The 20,027-nt window shown below is 33.1% G+C and overlaps 2 protein-coding genes across 2 annotated transcripts; one reads left to right on the top strand and one right to left on the bottom strand.

Annotated features, from left to right (window-relative positions):
• The first annotated feature begins 6,145 nt into the window (after positions 1–6,145).
• On the top strand, positions 6,146–6,929 carry LOC129905536 (proteasome maturation protein). The gene is made up of 3 exons (XM_055981008.1): positions 6,146–6,284; positions 6,348–6,607; positions 6,682–6,929. The coding sequence occupies exons 1-3, from the start codon at positions 6,282–6,284 to the stop codon at positions 6,812–6,814; spliced, it is 396 nt and encodes a 131-aa protein (XP_055836983.1). The 5' UTR covers positions 6,146–6,281; the 3' UTR covers positions 6,815–6,929.
• A 4,713-nt stretch (positions 6,930–11,642) lies between these two features.
• Positions 11,643–14,262, bottom strand: LOC129906462 (protein Skeletor, isoforms B/C). Its single transcript, XM_055982251.1, has one exon. The coding sequence runs from the start codon at positions 13,862–13,864 to the stop codon at positions 11,792–11,794; it is 2,073 nt and encodes a 690-aa protein (XP_055838226.1). The 5' UTR covers positions 13,865–14,262; the 3' UTR covers positions 11,643–11,791.
• Positions 14,263–20,027: the final 5,765 nt, after the last annotated feature.

Raw genomic sequence — 20,027 nt, 5'->3', positions numbered from 1 at the left:
GTGAATCATTGAGTGATTCCAATCGAAAACGACATTTAGTACCTAGTTGAAAAAGTTTTTGAAAAATATTGTTCAAATAAAACCAACTGTACCTACTCTTTAAATGTTATAAACAAAAAAGTCAGAAATAAAGGTAAACTTGTCAATTGAGCCTAAATGACATGAATATTTAATTATTTTTAAAGTTAACCTTATGTACTTTAATAAACTGCACATTGTCAATAAATGCATTAACAAGTATATGAGAGGTAAGACATAATCTGCTATTGCTTTTTTCGTGATTTTAAAAATTGTTTTAAAATGAATTTTTTTTTGAGAGGCGCCACTTGCAATCTTGCCCAGGGGCGCCGGTAGTGCTTAAACCGGCACTGTTTGTAATATACCTCCCATACAAATTTTTCGAGCAATTACAATTTTCTCGAAAACGGCTCTAACCTCACGATTTTGATTAAATTCAATATACCTACATAATGCTGTTAATTCTGCGTTTTTGTTTTTCGTTAAAAAAATGCGGATAATGGAAATATGGTTAACTAATTACTTAAAGTTGCTTTCAACCGCTATTACTCTTTTGAAAAAGTAGTTCAAAGCAGCTTTTAGTACCTACTAAACTGCGTTCCTTTTGGAAAACCAAACAACTGCGGTGTAGAGTCTTCCTTTCAGCTTAGGGGGAATTTTTCGATCGATCGAAGATAGCAGAATATTCCTGCCACTTCATCCACCCTACGCTTACGCGATGATTGATATCGTCATCACAAGTACCTTCGTTATTTATCATAGACCCTAGATATTCAAAGTTTTCACACTTGTGAAAGCATCACTACACCATTCAAATAAATGTCAGGAATAGGCCTGCGTGGATCAGAAAATGGGCAGCATAGGTATTCTGTCTTTTTCGCGCTTATACGGTCCACTCCTTCAAGAACATTCACTCATACGTCAATTGCTCGTTGCAGGAATATCGGGTCTTCACTTATGATGGCTCCATCGTCAGCAAAGAATAACTGATGCCCTTTGGGTCCGCCACTTTGCCTTAAAACAGGTAATCAAGAACCGAAATAAAGAGCAGAGGACTCAAAACGCTTCCCTGGTGTACTCCTACTGTGATTTCGAATTATTCGGTGACTCCTGCTGCTTCATCATACATGTCCATAATTATTCGAAATAGGTTTCTGGAACTCTTCGTTGTCTGAGGGCCACCCATATCAGATCTCGTGGTTGTCAATCGCGTGCTTTTTCAAAATCAACCAATACGACACGCAAATCCTCCAAGGAACTCTATGTTTTTCCATAATGGTTCTGATAATCTGGATTGCATCTGTCGTTGATTTACTGGTCATCATGAATCATGATCTTTGTTGCGGCATGACGACGATACAATAATGGTGACAAATACGAGCATACCTACAGTATTCATATCGTGTCGGTGACGCGTTAAAGTACCTATGAAACTCCAAATTTTTCGAAAAAAAAAAAAAAAAAAATTTGATACATTTCAGATATACCTAAGTTCCTAAGTGAATACTACAACTTCTCAAACCAGGAATTCTCACTTTATTCATAAATAAAATTATTCATGATTAAAAATGTCATGAAAACAACATGGTTTATATTGAAAATAGGAAGTTTATTTTTACTCTTTCTGCGCGCCTCACCGACACGTTGTTGTTGGTTTTTTTGTAATATCCTCTTTTGTAATCAGGGCCGGTTTTAAGGGGGGGGCAGCCTGGGCCGTCGCCCAGAGGCGCAAGCACTGAGGGGCGCCGCAGGCGCCCCGAACTTTTACAAAAGTTTTATAAATAACGAAGTCTACCCAATCGATGTTTTATTTATTTTTACTTTCACAAAGGCGCCCCAATTTTTTTCTATTTTACTTTTTCAACGGCGCTCGTATTGTTTGTTTTAAACTTTTTGAAGAATGAAGCCCCCCCAGTTTTGAGTTAACTTGTTTGGCTTCCGGAAGGACAATGGTGTCCAAAATCTTCGTTCATCTTTGAAGAACAAGGCGCCCCAATTTATTTTGAAAGACTAAAGCAATCTTAATATTCCTCCAACCAATTTAATTTTTGCAAAGGCGCCCCTATATATAAAACACTAAATCATAGCTGGTAATATCCAGGCTGTAATAATGAATAAAGAAACAGAAGGGAGACAGACAGAATCCCGAAATTAAAAGTGCAGGAAGCCCAAAATCCAGAATACCCTAAATTCCGAAAACCCAAAAACCCGAAACCCCAAAATCCCGAAAACACAGAATCCGAAAATCCCCAAAACCAAAATCCCGAAAACCCAAAATCCAGAAAGGCCAAAAATTGACAGCTTCTCCATTTCTCATAAAAAACTACGTTTGTGTGTGAGAATAAAAGAATAGATCTGTTCGTTGTTTCCTCCTCCAGGGCACTCAAGTCATGTCAATTAACTGTCAAAAAAATCAGAGTTTCTCGGGTTTTCACTTTACATCGAACGCCTTTAGTTTCATCAGCGAACATCGAACACAGAGGAAATAACTCTGGTTGAAAAAGGAGCTACAAAAAACGCTTGACAACGAATTCGGAGCGACCCAGAGTGCCCTAGAGCTCACAACGAACAAACCTAATACTTATAAAGGTATGTCGTTTTCGATTGGCCATCCGGAAGCGTCCGGAATCATTCAGAAGCCTGCTACAAGTTTTTTATTCTCCTACAGAAAAAATTATTTGATTTTTCACCAATACAGATATTAAGATTCAGAATTGGGTGGAAGTGATTCAAACTTTTTTATTGGATTTCAGAATGAGTGAATCATTGAGTGATTCCAATCGAAAACGACATTTAGTACCTAGTTGAAAAAGTTTTTGAAAAATATTGTTCAAATAAAACCAACTGTACCTACTCTTTAAATGTTATAAACAAAAAAGTCAGAAATAAAGGTAAACTTGTCAATTGAGCCTAAATGACATGAATATTTAATTTTTTTTAAAGTTAACCTTATGTACTTTAATAAACTGCACATTGTCAATAAATGCATTAACAAGTATATGAGAGGTAAGACATAATCTGCTATTGCTTTTTTCGTGATTTTAAAAATTGTTTTAAAATGAATTTTTTTTTTGAGAGGCGCCACTTGCAATCTTGCCCAGGGGCGCCGGTAGTGCTTAAACCGGCACTGTTTGTAATATACCTCCCATACAAATTTTTCGAGCAATTACAATTTTCTCGAAAACGGCTCTAACCTCACGATTTTGATTAAATTCAATATACCTACATAATGCTGTTAATTCTGCGTTTTTGTTTTTCGTTAAAAAAATGCGGATAATGGAAATATGGTTAACTAATTACTTAAAGTTGCTTTCAACCGCTATTACTCTTTTGAAAAAGTAGTTCAAAGCAGCTTTTAGTACCTACTAAACTGCGTTCCTTTTGGAAAACCAAACAACTGCGGTGTAGAGTCTTCCTTTCAGCTTAGGGGGAATTTTTCGATCGATCGAAGATAGCAGAATATTCCTGCCACTTCATCCACCCTACGCTTACGCGATGATTGATATCGTCATCACAAGTACCTTCGTTATTTATCATAGACCCTAGATATTCAAAGTTTTCACACTTGTGAAAGCATCACTACACCATTCAAATAAATGTCAGGAATAGGCCTGCGTGGATCAGAAAATGGGCAGCATAGGTATTCTGTCTTTTTCGCGCTTATACGGTCCACTCCTTCAAGAACATTCACTCATACGTCAATTGCTCGTTGCAGGAATATCGGGTCTTCACTTATGATGGCTCCATCGTCAGCAAAGAATAACTGATGCCCTTTGGGTCCGCCACTTTGCCTTAAAACAGGTAATCAAGAACCGAAATAAAGAGCAGAGGACTCAAAACGCTTCCCTGGTGTACTCCTACTGTGATTTCGAATTATTCGGTGACTCCTGCTGCTTCATCATACATGTCCATAATTATTCGAAATAGGTTTCTGGAACTCTTCGTTGTCTGAGGGCCACCCATATCAGATCTCGTGGTTGTCAATCGCGTGCTTTTTCAAAATCAACCAATACGACACGCAAATCCTCCAAGGAACTCTATGTTTTTCCATAATGGTTCTGATAATCTGGATTGCATCTGTCGTTGATTTACTGGTCATCATATAGCCTTATTATTATTCGCAGTCGGCTACCCAAGACTCGCTCAACGATTCTTCACAGCTTCGCGTCCCTACAAACAATTTTGCTTCTATAAAGCTTTACACAAGCAACTATAGCACCTTTAAGGCTTTATAGAAGCAAAATCGTCGGGGTATCACCCTTCCTTTGTATATTGGAAGAAGGGAACTTTCCCTCCATTGATTAGGCATGCCATCACCTCGTATAAGCTTGTAAACAAGAATCATGAGCCATCTAGACCCGATGCCTCCCATCTTTTTCCAAAACTCTGAGGGTATATAGTCTGGCCCAACAACTTTTCTCTTTTTGGAGTATTTTACTTTCAGGATATATCCTTTCAAAAAAGCTATAGTATATTTTTGTCTATGCCACACTGCTAACGAGGAGGTGGAACATGAGGGCTAGTATGCATCCGGGGTTCATCGATTCTATGACGCTTCTATAACGTTTTATAAAAGAAGCTTCTATAGAACTTTATAGAAGCAAAAATGTTAGTCGGGTGATCACGTTAAAAACTTTTTTATTTTCATATTTATTATTATTTTTAACTTTAATTTTTCAATTGACTAAAATATTCTTTAACAGAAAGTAAAAAAAAAAAAACAGTTGGGGAATTTTTCTTTAAATAGCATGCAGTTACATTCACCTAAAAAGTAAAAAAGTACAAACATGAAAAGTTTTAAACTTATTTTGTGATTGTTTCCCTGAAAAAAAAAAAACAATTTGGTATAAATACCTACTCTTTTTTCTTTTTTGAAAACCAACTACACTAGAAGAAAAAAAATTATTTTTGTTTTTGAAATTTTGCAAAAAGTGGCTAATGTATTCAAGGCTTAAGTATACACTATTGCAAGGTCTTCCAATATTGGCCGATTTTTCCCAACAAATTTTCACCAATTTTCTATCAACCATGTAAACATCCAATTTTATCTGTCGAAAGTGACAGAAAGAATTTGGAAGCCAATCCTTTGCCAATTTTCTGTTAAAAAATTTGCTGACTTCTTGCATTCGTATGAACTCGTCTAAACACACAATTTTTTTTATATTAAAATAATTGGACGATTGTTGACTAATTGGTTATTGGATGATGTTCTTATTGAAAACATTGTTCAATTTTAAATTAAGAGATAATTTTGTATTCGTTATTGAGAAATAATTTAAATAGGAGTTTTGTTTTTTTTTTTAAGGCTTGGCCACACCGGAGGGTACGCGGTAGCGGTACGGGTAGCGGCAACGATATTTGTATTAAAAAAATTCCACACCCGAACGTTGATGTGTCAGTTTGGAATTTTTTCCATACAAATACCCGTATCGTTACCTGTACCTCTACCGCGTACCCTCCGGTGTGGCCAAGCCTTTAATTTCTTGAAAACGACAAAACATTTTCGCATTCGGTTTCCTGTTTTTGAATAAAAGTTAGTGAGAGGATTGAAAACATCGTTAACACTCAATTACATCAAATAAATTTTTTTTTGTATTTTTTTTTTTTCAAATTTTGAAATTGAAAATAAATTTTTCAAGCACTGTTCCTTAAAACAGCTTTATTTAAAAATAATAAGGTAAAGGAAAAATTTATTGGTACATATACAGCACGTCAATGTGCCGGGCTACACGGTGATTTTTCAATTGCCTAACCAGTCAGTTTGTAGGCAAGAGGGGTGAGGATTTTCGTCTTTTTGACGTTTGTTCCTAGAAAATGTAAATTGGAACGTGATTGGGCACAACACTGTGTAGCCAGGCCCAATGGAAATTAAATTTTTAATATTTTTTTTTCCAAGCCAAACGGAGGGTAATAGACCCTCTCCCATGCGATTTTTTTCCTGTCTCAGTTCAATAGTATGTCAATGCAATTTTTATACGCTTATTTTTATTGAAAATTAAATCAATTTCCTGTTTTTTAAATAAACTGACTCTTAAAAATCCGATGTCTTCCATTTCCTGTTCCGTTTATATTCCAATCAAGTTTTTCGTTAAGCTAATACACAAACCATGTGAATTTGACATTTAATTTTTTTCAATCGTAGCCAACTTCAAGTGAAGTAAATAATTGTTTGTCATCCGTCATCATCATTGAACGCGATTTTGTCAAAAAAAATATATTTTCCATTCTTTTGTAAAATCAGAAATAATAATTTTGTTAACAATATGGTAAATATTACAAAAAAAAAAACATTTCCAAACAAATATTTAATACAATCTAAATAATTTCAGCAATCAATTAAAGTAGCTCCATCGCAACCATCAGTTTTAAAGGCATCGCCATCTGTAGCCGGCCCTTCCGATGCCAATTGCCTCATGCAAATTGCCCACATTCATAAACTCAAAGATTCCGAATTGAATTACGACAAACATCGTCTGGATTTGTCCATGCAAATGTTAAGAAATCGTGAAGGTTTGAATGCTCCACTCAAACTTGGAATGGAATTGCATGCAGCTCGTCAAATTGGTCGTCTGCCATTCCTTCAATCGAGGTAAGAATTGTTGTTGTTTTGTTTTTTCTGTGAGAGAACTTTTGCTTTGAAACAAAGAAACTTTATTCGTTTAGCCATTTAATGGAAGATGTTCTTCTTGGACGTGATGAACTAATTGAATTTGGTGATTTCCTTGGAGTTCCAGAGAATAGCGAAGTGATGCGCCAACCTCATGCTGTTGTCGAGAAAGCTATGGGAATTTTGTAATCATTTCTTTCGATGGGGAAAATGGGATTTTTTCATTTAACAAAAAGCAGTTCTTATGTTTCAAATTAAAATGAGGTAATAATCGAAATAAAGGTTTTATTTTGTTCTTTGAAAATGGTTATAGCTGCAAGTTGAAACTGGGAATGTGAGTCCATTCCAATACAACTGTAGGTATATTAATTTCCAGAATTAAGTCAGACCTCAACACTGGGCACTTTAAATGGAGCTATAGGTCTAAGGTATCCTGACTGAGGTAGGTGTGGAATAACATCGATGATACCGACGATGACACAAATATTGTTAGGTTAAGGTGGCGATCGAGAAAGTGGATGGTTTCTTTAGTTTTAGATCAATCAAGTAGAACTCTATTTTTCTACAGTTGGTGGCAGTTAATGTTGACTCGTCCAAGAACGAGTCTTTAGATTTAATTTTATATTTATATATATACATACGTAATTTGCAAGACCCGATTTTTTATATTTTTAATTTCTGATTGTTATTTAAGATAAAGCTTAATACTTTGAACAACAAAATCAAGTAGGTGCGACCAAGTCGTGCATTACACCCCTACTCTGGCTCTTAGTTGTTAACCAGATCTTAACCAAGCTTAGCCAAAACGGTGTAAAAGTTGTGGCTTATGCCGACGACATTATCATCATGGCCTCGGGAAAATTTGTTCCGACCCTGCGAGATCTTCTTCAAACAGCCCTTAACAAGCTCAACAACTGGGCCACAGGCTGCGGTCTCAATGTAAACCCACTTAAAACAGAACTAGTATTATTTACTAGGAAAAGAAATATCCCAAATATTAACCCTCCCACAATAAATGGGACTCCTCTCACCATTACTGGTAAATAAATATCTTGGGTTGATAATCGATAGAAAACTTAATTGGAAAGAAAATATAAAAGAACGTGAAAAGAAAGCCTCTGTTGCCTTTTACACCTGTAGTAGAATTTTTGGTAAAAAATGGGGGCCCAAAACGATTCATTGGATGTATACAGCCATTATAAGGCCAATTCTGACGTATGCATGCCTGGTCTGGTGGCCAACCCTAGATAAAACAGTCAACCTTAAAACTATGACCAAAATTCAGAGACTCGCGTGTATAGGTACCACTAGTGCCATGAGAACTACACCCACATCAGCCCTAGAAACATTTCTTTCACTTGCCCCGATCGACCTTTTTACAAAAGAATCGGCGGCCATAAGTGCCCTTCGTTTGAAGGAGGGCAAGAACTGGAAAGGGGGCCACTTGGGTCATAAAATAATAATGAACTATGTTGCAAGTAACATTCAAACTGACTATAATCTTCCATTCAATGATTTCAACCCAGTAGCGCTAACAGACTTCCCTACAAGGGAACTCTGGGAGTCAAACAGGGTCATTATTGCAGATCATGTCTCGGTTTTCACTGACGGGTCTAAAACAGACCTAGGCGTAGGGTCAGGCATCTTTTCAGATAACCCTCCCATAAATAAATCACTGAAACTCCCTGACTTCTGTAGTGTTTTTCAAGCGGAAGTTTTTGCAGTTTGCGAAGCAGCTAACATACTCTCCGCACTCAATTTAAAGAACAAAAATATTGATATCTTTATAGACAGCCAGGCAGCAATCAAAGCCATTTCCTCTATTGTCACGAAGTCCAAACTAGTTGACCGGTGTCGTAAGACACTAAGGTCCCTAAACATAACGAACACAGTTACCCTTCGATGGGTCCCAAGACATCGTGATATACAGGGGAATGAAAGGGCAGATGAACTGGCCAAAACAGGATCAACACTTGATCCGTGCCAAACCGTTTCATGGGTGCTTATGCCAATGGAACACGAAAAAAGCAGAATAAAGCAAAGCTTTTTGAACTCTGCAAACGATAGATGGTCAGCTCTTGAAACCTGTCGTGTTTCAAGGAATCTGTGGCCGACCATTTCTAAGAACAAAACTGAAACCATACTTAAGCTAAGCAGGCCTCAGTTGTCCCTATTGATTGGTATCCTTACAAGTCACAACTCAATGGGAACCCACATGAGTAGAATGGGTATTGTCTCATCAGACTTATGTAGAGGGTGTCAAGACGAAGAGGCGGAGGAGGGCTCATACCACTTCCTTTGTGAATGCCCCAGCTTAGCAAAAAGTAGGAAAACAACTCTCGGAGATTACTTCTTCGATGAGTAAGATGACGTCTTGTCCTTGCCACTGAAAAACATAATGAAATTTATCCAAATTTCAGGATGGTTCAGGGAGGCCCACAACACTAATTCCAACACCTAATTCCCTAAACCCTTCCCTTACCTATCCTCACTCCTGCCCACCCTAATCCTGGGGATCACAATGGATCCATCGAGATCCCAGTGGGATAACTCGACTTGTCGGTTTATCACCCCGTTCAACCTAACCTAACCTAAGTCGTGCATTATTACAAATTGCAACTTTTTTTGTTTTTTTTTTCGCCAAAAAAAAAATACCCATTTTTAACTTTAATAACGGTCGAGTGAACATCAAAAAAAGGTCTCTTTAGAGCCCCCGCACACTACAAACTTTCTATCGGCCGATAGTTTAGTCGGGTTGGGCTTCTAGTGTGCGCACAGGCAGCCGACTAAACAGTCGGGTCGCTAGGAAATATTTTAGTTTGAAGGCAATTGTGTAGCAAAACAAATTTTTTTTCGTTCAAACAAACTTTTTGATCGGCCGATACTTAATCGTTGTAGTGTGCGCACTTTCATACATTTTCATACTGATTAAGAGACCGACTAAACTGTCGGCCAATAGAAAGTTTGTAGTGTGCGGGGGCTCTTAAGCTCTTTTCATATTCAAATAGCTCGTAAAAGAAAAGAAATAATACACTTAGGAGCAAAAAAATGGAATCAAACTTTTGCGTTTTTTTAAAACGTTAATTGGCCAGGATGTAATTGACATACATGAATGTTAATTGCACCATTAAGAGCCCCCGCACACTACAAACTTTCTATCGGCCGACAGTTTAGTCGGTCTCTTAATCAGAATGAAAATGTATGAGAGCGCGCACACTACAACGATTAAGTATCGGCCGATCAAAAAGTTTGTTTGATCGAAAAAAAAGTTTGTTTTGCTACACAATTGCCTTCAAACTAAAATGTTTCCTAGCGACCCGATTGTTTAGTCGGCTGCCTGTGCGCACACTAGGAGCCCAACCCGACTAAACTATCGGCCGATAGAAAGTCTGTAGTGTGCGGGGGCTCTAAAAAGCTTGAAACAAAGGCTTTAAATCAATACTAGGAACTTTAAAACCCGTTCACTTTATAAGGATCCAATCAACATAAATGAAGCATGTAAGCAAAAAAAGACTGAAACTGAAACAGAGAGTATCTGGAAAATTTAACATTTTAAAAAAATTAAGTGCAATTTATTGACAGATAACGTCAATAGTAACGGTAGGAAAAAAAAACTGAAATTGAAGCAGAGAATATCAAGAAAATTTAACATTTAGAAAAAAATGAAGTGCAATTTATTGACAGATAGCTATGATACTATCGTATGCATTTTGAAGTTTTTACCAACAATTAAAAGTAAAAAATTCAAGCTTTTAAATGAGACCATAAAACTTGAAGAAACATTATTTTATCCATTGCAATTTTTGTTTTAAATAAAAATTATCTTTTTTGATTCCGTTTTTTTGCTCTTAAGTGTAATTTTAGATTTTGATGAATTAGGTATATTTTTGGTATCACAGATAGAAGAAATATTTTGGATCTAGTTATATTTTTGATACCACTATCATTTGAAAACCTTGCACTGTTGTGTACTTTTTTTCAGAATTAGCGCTCATACAAACCGACAGACTTACATGTTTGTTATCTTTGTAATAATAATACAAATCAGTTATCTCTCGTGCAAGAAATCTGCTGTCACTCCTCGATCTATTACGAAAATTGCAATCGAAATCGGGGGTTAGCTGGGATTTACCATTTTAGCCTAGTAGGTACGCAGATCGCGCTAAATTTTAGCCATCAATAATTTTGTATCCGTTTTTCTTAATTTTTACGTGCGCTTCATTGTGACATATACAAAATGTGCAGTAAGAAACAACAATATTTTTTAGCAGGAAAACTCGACTGAAATTTTTAAATAAATTTTAGAAAAAAAAAAAAATAATAACAGAATACCTTTGTAATGGAAAATATCATACAAACTATAATCATTACCAACAGTTTAAACTATTGTTTCTCTGAATTCGTATAGCAAATCTATGATACGAATGGAAATCATAATAGGCCGAATAGTCTATTCGACTTCAAATGTATGGAACATTGTTTTATCAAAACACCTTCCGCTTCATATTACAAACCATTTCAATACATAACTGTGAACACAAAATAATGCAATAACAATTTTTTTTTTTCCAATAAAAAAATCGATTCTTATTGAGAAAAATTGCTCACTGTTTAAAAAAAAAAATTCCAACAAGAAATAATAAAATTATTGAGTATATGTACGTTAAAGTATATATTTTTGATTAACAATATTTAAAAAAAATCATCAAACTCGAAGTTTGGGCTGGTTCCAAACTGGTTAGGTTTTTTTTGCTGAAATTATGCGTTTAACCAGATACCACCAGTGTTACTTACTTCTTTTAAATTAACGTTCTGCTTTTCACTTTATTTAAATACCGAAATTCGCTGTTTGAAAGATTTCCTAAAAGTTCTTTAACGTAAAAGTTAAAAAGAAGTAGAAACAAACGAAGAGATTTGCTCAAGCCTTTCGGACTTCAGATTTCTACAACTCTGTGACCAAGTGTAAAAATTAAAAAACCAAGCAAGTTTTTAAAAAACATTTTAATTTTTTTCGCTTATTCAAAATATTATTACATAATATAAAATTCATTCAGTATTTTTTGACTTTTTTTTGTTGTCTCTTAAAGTTAAATTCATAAAATTATTGATAATTTATATAAGGCAGTGAACTGTTACATTGAGTTGCACACAAGAAAACCTATATATTCACACATTTCGACGAGATACATAATTACAAACAAATATTGCCACTTGCAGCATTACCATTAATTCAATACAAAACTCAAAAACTTGACCACCACTTCTAACATAATTATCAACTATGTGAATCTTCCATCCCATATTGGCATGTGTAAAACTATTATAATACACAACATCTGGCCAAGTTATATTCGGTGTAATTTCTAAAATTCCAGGCTCACCTTCACTGCATTCATATATAAGAGATCTATTGAATTTTTTAAAAGTCAAAAAATTATCATCAAGTCGACGATCATAGTTGGGTGGATATTTGCCAATACAAAGTGGTCCAGCTGCTGTTGGCTTTGGTCGACCTCTTCTTGTAAACTCAACTCCTGCCAAAACACGAATTTCACTCTGTCTTGCTTCGGATAATCTATCAAAACCTCCTCTTGGTTCATCTGTTATTACCATTGGATGATAGTATTCTGGAGAATGTGGATTATTACCACCTCTTACTTTGAATGAATATGTTAGACCTCGTCTTAAATACAATTCAGGGATTAAGAATCCATTTATATACCACGCCATTCCATTTGACACATGTCCAGTCAATCCTTCATATCCCTTTGATCCACCTGCTGGACCTAAAACAGCATTAAATGTCCTCACAGATCTGTCGAATATCTTTGCCTGATCCCAAACTTCAATTTTATTTGGCTCTCTTCTAGTAAAACTAAAACAATCATTAACTGGTTCAGCTGTATTAAATTCCATTACAACATCAGTTTTAGGATAGAAATTATGAAAAGCTGGTTCATAATTCGAATCCAAATGTCCCATTGCCCAAATAACATAATTTGATCTGTTTAAATAAATTTCTCTATCCCCAGGATCTGATGAGATGAGTGTCCTCCTATAAGTGATTGTATTCACTCCATCTACTCGACTATAAGTGTTAAGTTGAAAACTGTCCAATCCACCAACAACATCATCTCGACAAACTCCTTTATTTTGACCTAAGACTTGCACACAAGGGGCTAAAGAAGTTATGTTATAATCGACAGCATGTCCTCGAATATCATCAATATAAGCCACAACCACATCAGCTCCATTCATCTGACTTGAATAATCCGAACCGGATTGTCCAAAGGACATATAATCGTCCTTGCCAACCATTCCAGATAATTTAAATGTAATTTGTGGTCCAAAGACTTCCCAAGCAATTTGTAAGTCTTTATGAAGCTGTCTACAATTTGGCAATGTATCTGTGTAAGGTATCACTTGGACCAAAGATGGAGGCACATTCAATTCATCATCAATTAAGACAGAACCATAATTCTCACTGTCCTCGAGATCGTATATACTTATCCAATCGATTTCGAAGACAGTCATTTCACCAGGAAGTTCCAGAGTTATTGTTTCTCCATTGTAAGCTCGAATAGGATCAAGATAACCCAACTCGTCTGGAATTTTATGACCTCGAACAGAAGGTTGCGCTCCAACTCCAGCCCAAAAGAAGGTTTTCTTCCCTAAGCCATCATAAGTTAAATTCGGTATCTTTATTGTTTTCGAATTCAAAATCTCAATCGGATCACTACTAACATTGTGATTCCGTCTTGAAAGAGCTGTAGCTCTCTGAGGTCGAGGAGGTGCAAAATTTTCCGGAATATAAACGTCACCAAAGTTATTTTGATTATTCAAATCATAAATAGCCAACCATTTAATTTCAGTAATTTTTTTCTTATCTGGCAGAGTGAGTGTGAATTCCTTATTATGATAACGATCGAGAATATTCGTTCTACCATATTCATCAGGAACTATAAAACCTTGTGGCCCAGGGTTATTGGAAGCACCAGCCCAGAAAAATGTATCTGCACCGTTGCCATCGTATGTAAAATCAGTCAAAAGGAATGTATATTCATTTACAGCATATACTTCGCCAGATACTTGATGATGGTAGGAATTGAATCTTCCCAAATAATTGCCTTGATCAGGACCTCTTTCATCTTTGGCAGCATTTGTTTGTTGTATGGAAATGAAATGAGTCAATACATTCAAAACAAAAATCACATAAGAAATGTGTGCAATTATATCCATAATATTGCAAAGTTATATTTAAAACAAAGTGACACGTATGATGGGATTTTCTCTATTCATTAGAGTTGTTTTGCATTGGTAACAAATAGATTTTTAAAAGATATATTTTCAGTTTAAAAATTAAAGCAATTCACTAAAATGTTTCTTTTCAATGAATCCATTACACTGTTCTAATGATAAAATACACAAAAAATGATAATAAATTTTCAGTTTTGAAAAGTAAAAGTTGTGGCCATTACCACTGCGATGTCTATAATACAATGGATACAGTGAATTCACATATAACAAGTTTCTTCGATACCAGCTGAAAGAAGTGGTATAAGAATGTGTCCGGTATAAAGACAAGGTTTGTGGGTGAAACAAGTGCGAGGTGAAGATATTTATGAAGCAGAAAAAGAAAACATGAATGTCTGAGCGGACTCATGAGTACGTGATTCATTGAAATTGTTGTTGTTTTGTTTATAAGCAAAATACATTTACATTTTTGTTAATGTTGTTGTGGTTGTTTGATGCGTTGCCTGCCTGATATGATTGTTGGGTTTTTAGTATAAAAAAGAAGAAAAATCTAAAATAAAGTTCGTTGTTGAACTCTTTTGTTTGAACGAAGTTTAGTGGAAAAGTGAGCACTGGGCCTATGTAATTTGAAATTTAAACTTGAAGTTTATATTTTATAATAGGATATATATTAGACTGATTCAAAAAAATTTTTTTTTTCTTTTGTTCAAAGCATTGTTGAAAATATTGTTGGAAATGACGACAAAAAAATACTGTAAAAGTTTCAGCCCTTAATGTTAACATTTAGTACCGCCGCATCGCAATTTTCTATTTCCCATACGATTTGTATGGGAAAGATTGTGTATTTGTGTTTATAATTTTGTATTTTTTTAATGGTTCATCAAAAAGGCTAGATTTAATCATTTTCTTGTATAAAATTGAACGCTCTACAAGATTGCATTTATGAAATTAAAAAAAAACTGACGCGAAAAATTAATTAAAATAATTTTTAGTTGAAAAAATGAATAATTCGAATTTATTGAAAAAATCTAATATGATAGTTTTAGGGGTTTGTGAGTTATATAAAAGGATCTGTGAAACCAAAACACAACATAGAATACAAATATTCGAAAATTTTGCCAAATTTTTTGAAAAACATAATAATTTCGTCAAAAAATCGGAAAAAAATGAGAAAAAATTACTTTTTATATTTTAAAGTTGAATAACTTCGAAACGCGGGGGTAAATCAAAAAAATTAATAAGAGCTTTTTTGTAGAGCGGACAATTTTATAAAAGAAAATGATTTTGTCAAGCCTTTTGGATGAACCATTAAAAAGATACAAAATTCTAAACACAAATACACAATCTTTCCCATACAAATCGTATGGGAAATAGAAAATTGCGATGCGGCGGTACTAAATGTTAACATTAAGGGCTGAAACTTTTACAGTATTTTTTTTTCGTCATTTCCAACAATATTTTCAACAATGCTTTGAACAAAAAAAAAAAAAATTTTTTTGAATCAGTCTAATATATATGTTAATTTATGATATTTCATTTAAAAAAAGCATGGAATTAATTAAATTCGTCCCGCAGTTTATTTTAATAAGAAATAGTTGAGGTCAAAATTCTGCCGAGGTCAAAATTCTTTTGTCAGAATTCTGCTTTTCAAAATTCTGTTTTTCAAAATTCTGTTTTACAAAATTCTGCTAAAAATTAATAAAGCGCTCGCTGTTTAACATTTTCCAAACCTTTTTTTAATTTTTGGCAGAACTTTGTAAAATCAATTACATACTAGCAAAATTTGCTGCCTTTTTGAGATTACTTACTTACAGTACATTGTCAATTTTCTGTAATATTCTTATTTTTTTGATAAATCAATAAATTTAAAAATATTGAGAAAAGGTTTTTAATGATAAATATCTTCGAAAAATAATTAATTGAACATTATTTAATTAGTCAAATAAAAATTAATATTCAAAACATTAAATAAGAAAAGATACTTTATCACAAAACATCGTTTCTATAATTAATTTTCAACGGTATACTCGTACAGATGTGAGTTATAAGAAAGTCAGTACTCTAAGCAGTTTGAAAATTACTTCTGATGGCTAAACAGCAAGCAGTTAAGAAAATACCAACCTAGAAAAACATTAATGAGGTGTATTTTGGTAAACGCATATGCTATAAAAAATAGCAGAATTAGCAGAATTTTTTTATGCTATGAAAAATAGCAGAATTAGCAGAATTTTTTTGTTAAAAAAAATGCCGGCAGAATTTTGAAAAGCAGAATTTTGAAAAACAGAATTTTCTTGAAAAAAGCAGAATTTTGTAAATCAGAATTTTGACCCGCTCCCTGTAACACCTTTCGAAAAAGTTTCATTGCCTGGTTTTCCAAGTTGAACTTAACTGTGAAATCTTTGTTGACTACTAAGAAGGAAACAAAATTTGGGGGCAACACTGATACAGTTTTAATAATAGTCGTTATACATATACACTGAGACAGGTTAGTGCATTTCAATGGATGCGTGTAAGCCCAATTGAAGAATTGTTTTATTTTTCAGTTGGCCAAAAGTGTGGTAGTATTTGAGAAACATAAATATGGCCATCTGACAACGTCAAATTTAAAATGGGCCAGTTCAGATTTTTGAATACTATAATACTTACTCGTTTCTACGTGTTTAAGCCTCTGTGTCTATTTTTAATAGATTGACTCGATTGGTCTTTTTCTTTATAAAGTTTAGCTTAAAACATTCTGCTTGAATAACAATTGACAAAAATAATAATTTATGAATAATTACACTGGTCAACAAGGTTTTTGCCACAGCAACTAAAATATACTTTTCTAGTAGTTTTTGATGTGCTGAACTCGAATCTGAATTCAGAAAATTGTTATTGGCCTCCGTTTTTTAAATATTACCGTTAGAAAATGTTAAAAAACGTCATTTTGGCTGCTTTCGAGGTTATGTTTTTATGTGGGGTAATACATTATGAATAAATTTGTAATAGTGGCTATAAGAACTGATTTTATTCTTTCAAAAAATGTTTAAATCCTTCCGATATCTCCTTTACTGCCCGAGATATTTAAAATTTCAATAGCGGTCTTTGAATCAGAAACAACACTGGCCAACCAAAATAAACTTTTTTTGCCACAAGAACCAAAATATACTTTTCTTGAAATATTACCGTTATAAAATGCAAAATAAAGGTTTTTTTTTATAACGGTTATATTTCAAGAACGGAGGCTAATAGAATTTTTCTGATTGCGGATTCGAGCTCAGCAACCCAAAAACCTTCAGAAAAGTATATTTTGGTTCTTGTGGCAAAAGTTCTGTGACCAGTGACTTAATCTTTAAATTAAGTTTAGTTTCTCTTTGGCTTATTAACTGAAACTTAAGATATCTCGAGCAATAAAAGAGACATCGGGAAAATTTAAACAGTTTTTGAAAGTAGAACATCAGTTCTTATAATAACCGTTACAAATTTGTTTATAATGAATTACTCCACATAAAAACAGAACCTCGAAAACAGCCAAAATGACGTTTTTTAGCATTTTATAACGGTAATATTTAAAAAACGGAGGCCAATCAAATTTTTCTGACTCCAGATTCGGATTCAGCACCCCAAAAAATACTAGAAAAGTATATTTTGGTTCTTGTGGCAAAAAAAAGTCAAATTTTGTTGACCAGTGTTATTATTTGTAAATTGTATTGTACAGAATTTCATAGAATATAATTTTTTTGTTCATACAAAATTATTAAAATTATTAAAAATGTAAAATTTGCATAGAATATAAAAGTTTTTAACATATCGTCGCCTGAATTTCCCCCAAATCTTTTGAGTGAGGATATCAAAACAAAGGTCTTTAAGGCCTATTCATAACTGAAAACTTCCTTGGAGGTCTGATTCCTGATATATTTCCAACCAAATATTTTTTTTTTTATTTCTTATATTCCGAAGTCGATATCTTTTGATCCCATTTCGAAATTGGTTTTGAATTAAAGATATGAGCTCATAATCAACATTCAAATGCATTTATACATTTTTATGGTTCTTCGGTCTCCAAGTTATGATGATATTGAAATATAATTTATTAAATAAAAAGAAACTAAATCTTAAATTGTTTGTTTTTTATTTATATGTTTTAAAAAAATAATTTTCACAACTTTTATGTTTTTATGCGACGCGTTTCGGACTTTCTCGCTCGATGATGATGGACAAAAGTCTGAAACGCGTCGCATAAAAACAAAAAAAACATAAAAGTTGTGAAAATCAGGTATTTAAAAAAAAAAACTTATAAATTAAAAAACAAACAATTTAAAATTAGTTTCTTTTTATTATAAATTATATTTCAATATGCATTAGGGTAAAAAACGGACAAATCTATTTTTTTTTTATTTTTGACAAAAATCCAAACCCTTGCACTATGGGACGAAACGGAGTTGAACGTCTCAAAAATCTCTAACTTTTTTGTTTCTTTGAATATTTTAATGAAATTTGGGACATATAATCTTGAATATGTAAGGAATTAATGTATATAATTTTTGTTTACGGTTCATAAATTTTATAGATAAGAAAATGTGTTCAAAGTTAAAAAAAATATTATTATTATATTATTATATAATACAGTACATTCTCGATTAACGAATTATAACAAGGGTGGTTGCAATGACCGAGGTTGTTGCAATGACCGAGTAAATAATTTTTAGGTTCAATATGAGATGAAAAGCGAAAATATCAGAAACGCAACACTAACAAATATATTTAATGCAACAAATTTCTGTCCAATAAAATATAATTGATATGAAACGAAACAAATGGAAGTAAATTCATTACGATAAGTACGTATTTAGTTCTTTATCCAAATTTAATTATTTTATTTCGAAAAAATGGGATATTTTTGTTTGGATTTTTTAGTTTGTTAGATTTTAAAAATTGACATATCTAGCAATTTTTGAACAATCAACATTTTTTCAATAAGGGTTAAATTTTGGTCAGTTCATTGTATTTTTGTATTGAAAGTTGCACTTATCGAGTCAATTTTTGTACAAGAGTTGCGATTACTGCGTCAACAATGATAAAAATTGGATTGTTGCGAAAATCGAGGAGTTGCGTGAATCGAGAGTTGCGTTAATCGAGAACGTACTGTAATATTATTTAAATTAATTTTTTTTTCAATGAAGCAATCGAAAAAGTTAAAAACTCGTACGGCACGGTTGCCATTGTTACTTTTTACTTCTTAAATCTGAAAATGAAATAAAACATTTTCTATGAAACTTATAATCTAAAAAAATTCTTGTTGTCATAAATCAGTTGAGTTTTTTTGCAAAAAAATATTAAATACTAATAAAGTATTGTGAGTAATATGACATAAATAATAGTTTAATCGTGTTGTTGTTGATGTTTTGAAAATTGAGTTCATAAAATACAAATAAAAAATGTAATTCATAATAAAAAAAATAAATAACTATAGAAAAATTAATGACCAAAAAACTTGAGTTTCTAAGAAACAATACCTTAAAAAAATTCAAAACAACAACAACTTTTGACCATGACCAGACAATAATAATAATTAACGAAAAAATACCAAAGAAGAAATATTTTTAGTATTTTTTTTTTATTTCTCTCAATCACTTTGGAAATCAGAATCAGGATCTTACGATTTGTTTACCGTTTGGTCTGCTAAATGAAATATATCAAATCAATGAATGAAAACGAGTGAATTTGGTGCGTATACGTCCATAAGTTTCTTCAATTAATTATACCGTTATTTTTTAATTTTTAACACAAAATTATATTTATTTTCAAAGCCAAGAATATGAACTTTTATTGTGCCAAATTTGAACTTTTTAAATTGAAAATTGCAAAAGTAATAGATTTTTAAAGCTTAAAATAAATAAAAAATAAATTCTCTCATTATTCAATTTCGCATGTAAAACGAAAAAGGATGAAAATGGGATAGTTTTTATTATTGTTTCTTAATCTACAACAAAAATAGAATGCAAAACAGTCATTAACTCAGCGGAGGCAGTCGGAGCCAACATAGAAAACTCTAGTTGAAAACGAAATAATGAAAAAAAAAGTTCACCACACTCAATTTTTTTTTTAAATTAATTGTTCCATTAAATAAAAAAAAATCTTATAGTTTTGGAAAGAAGAGATTACAAGC

This window comes from Episyrphus balteatus, chromosome 1 (genome assembly GCF_945859705.1).
Source record: "Episyrphus balteatus chromosome 1, idEpiBalt1.1, whole genome shotgun sequence".
Lineage (NCBI taxonomy): Eukaryota > Metazoa > Arthropoda > Insecta > Diptera > Syrphidae > Episyrphus > Episyrphus balteatus.
The sequence above is the reverse complement of the archived record's forward strand: the minus strand, read 5'-3'. Positions and strand labels throughout refer to the sequence as shown.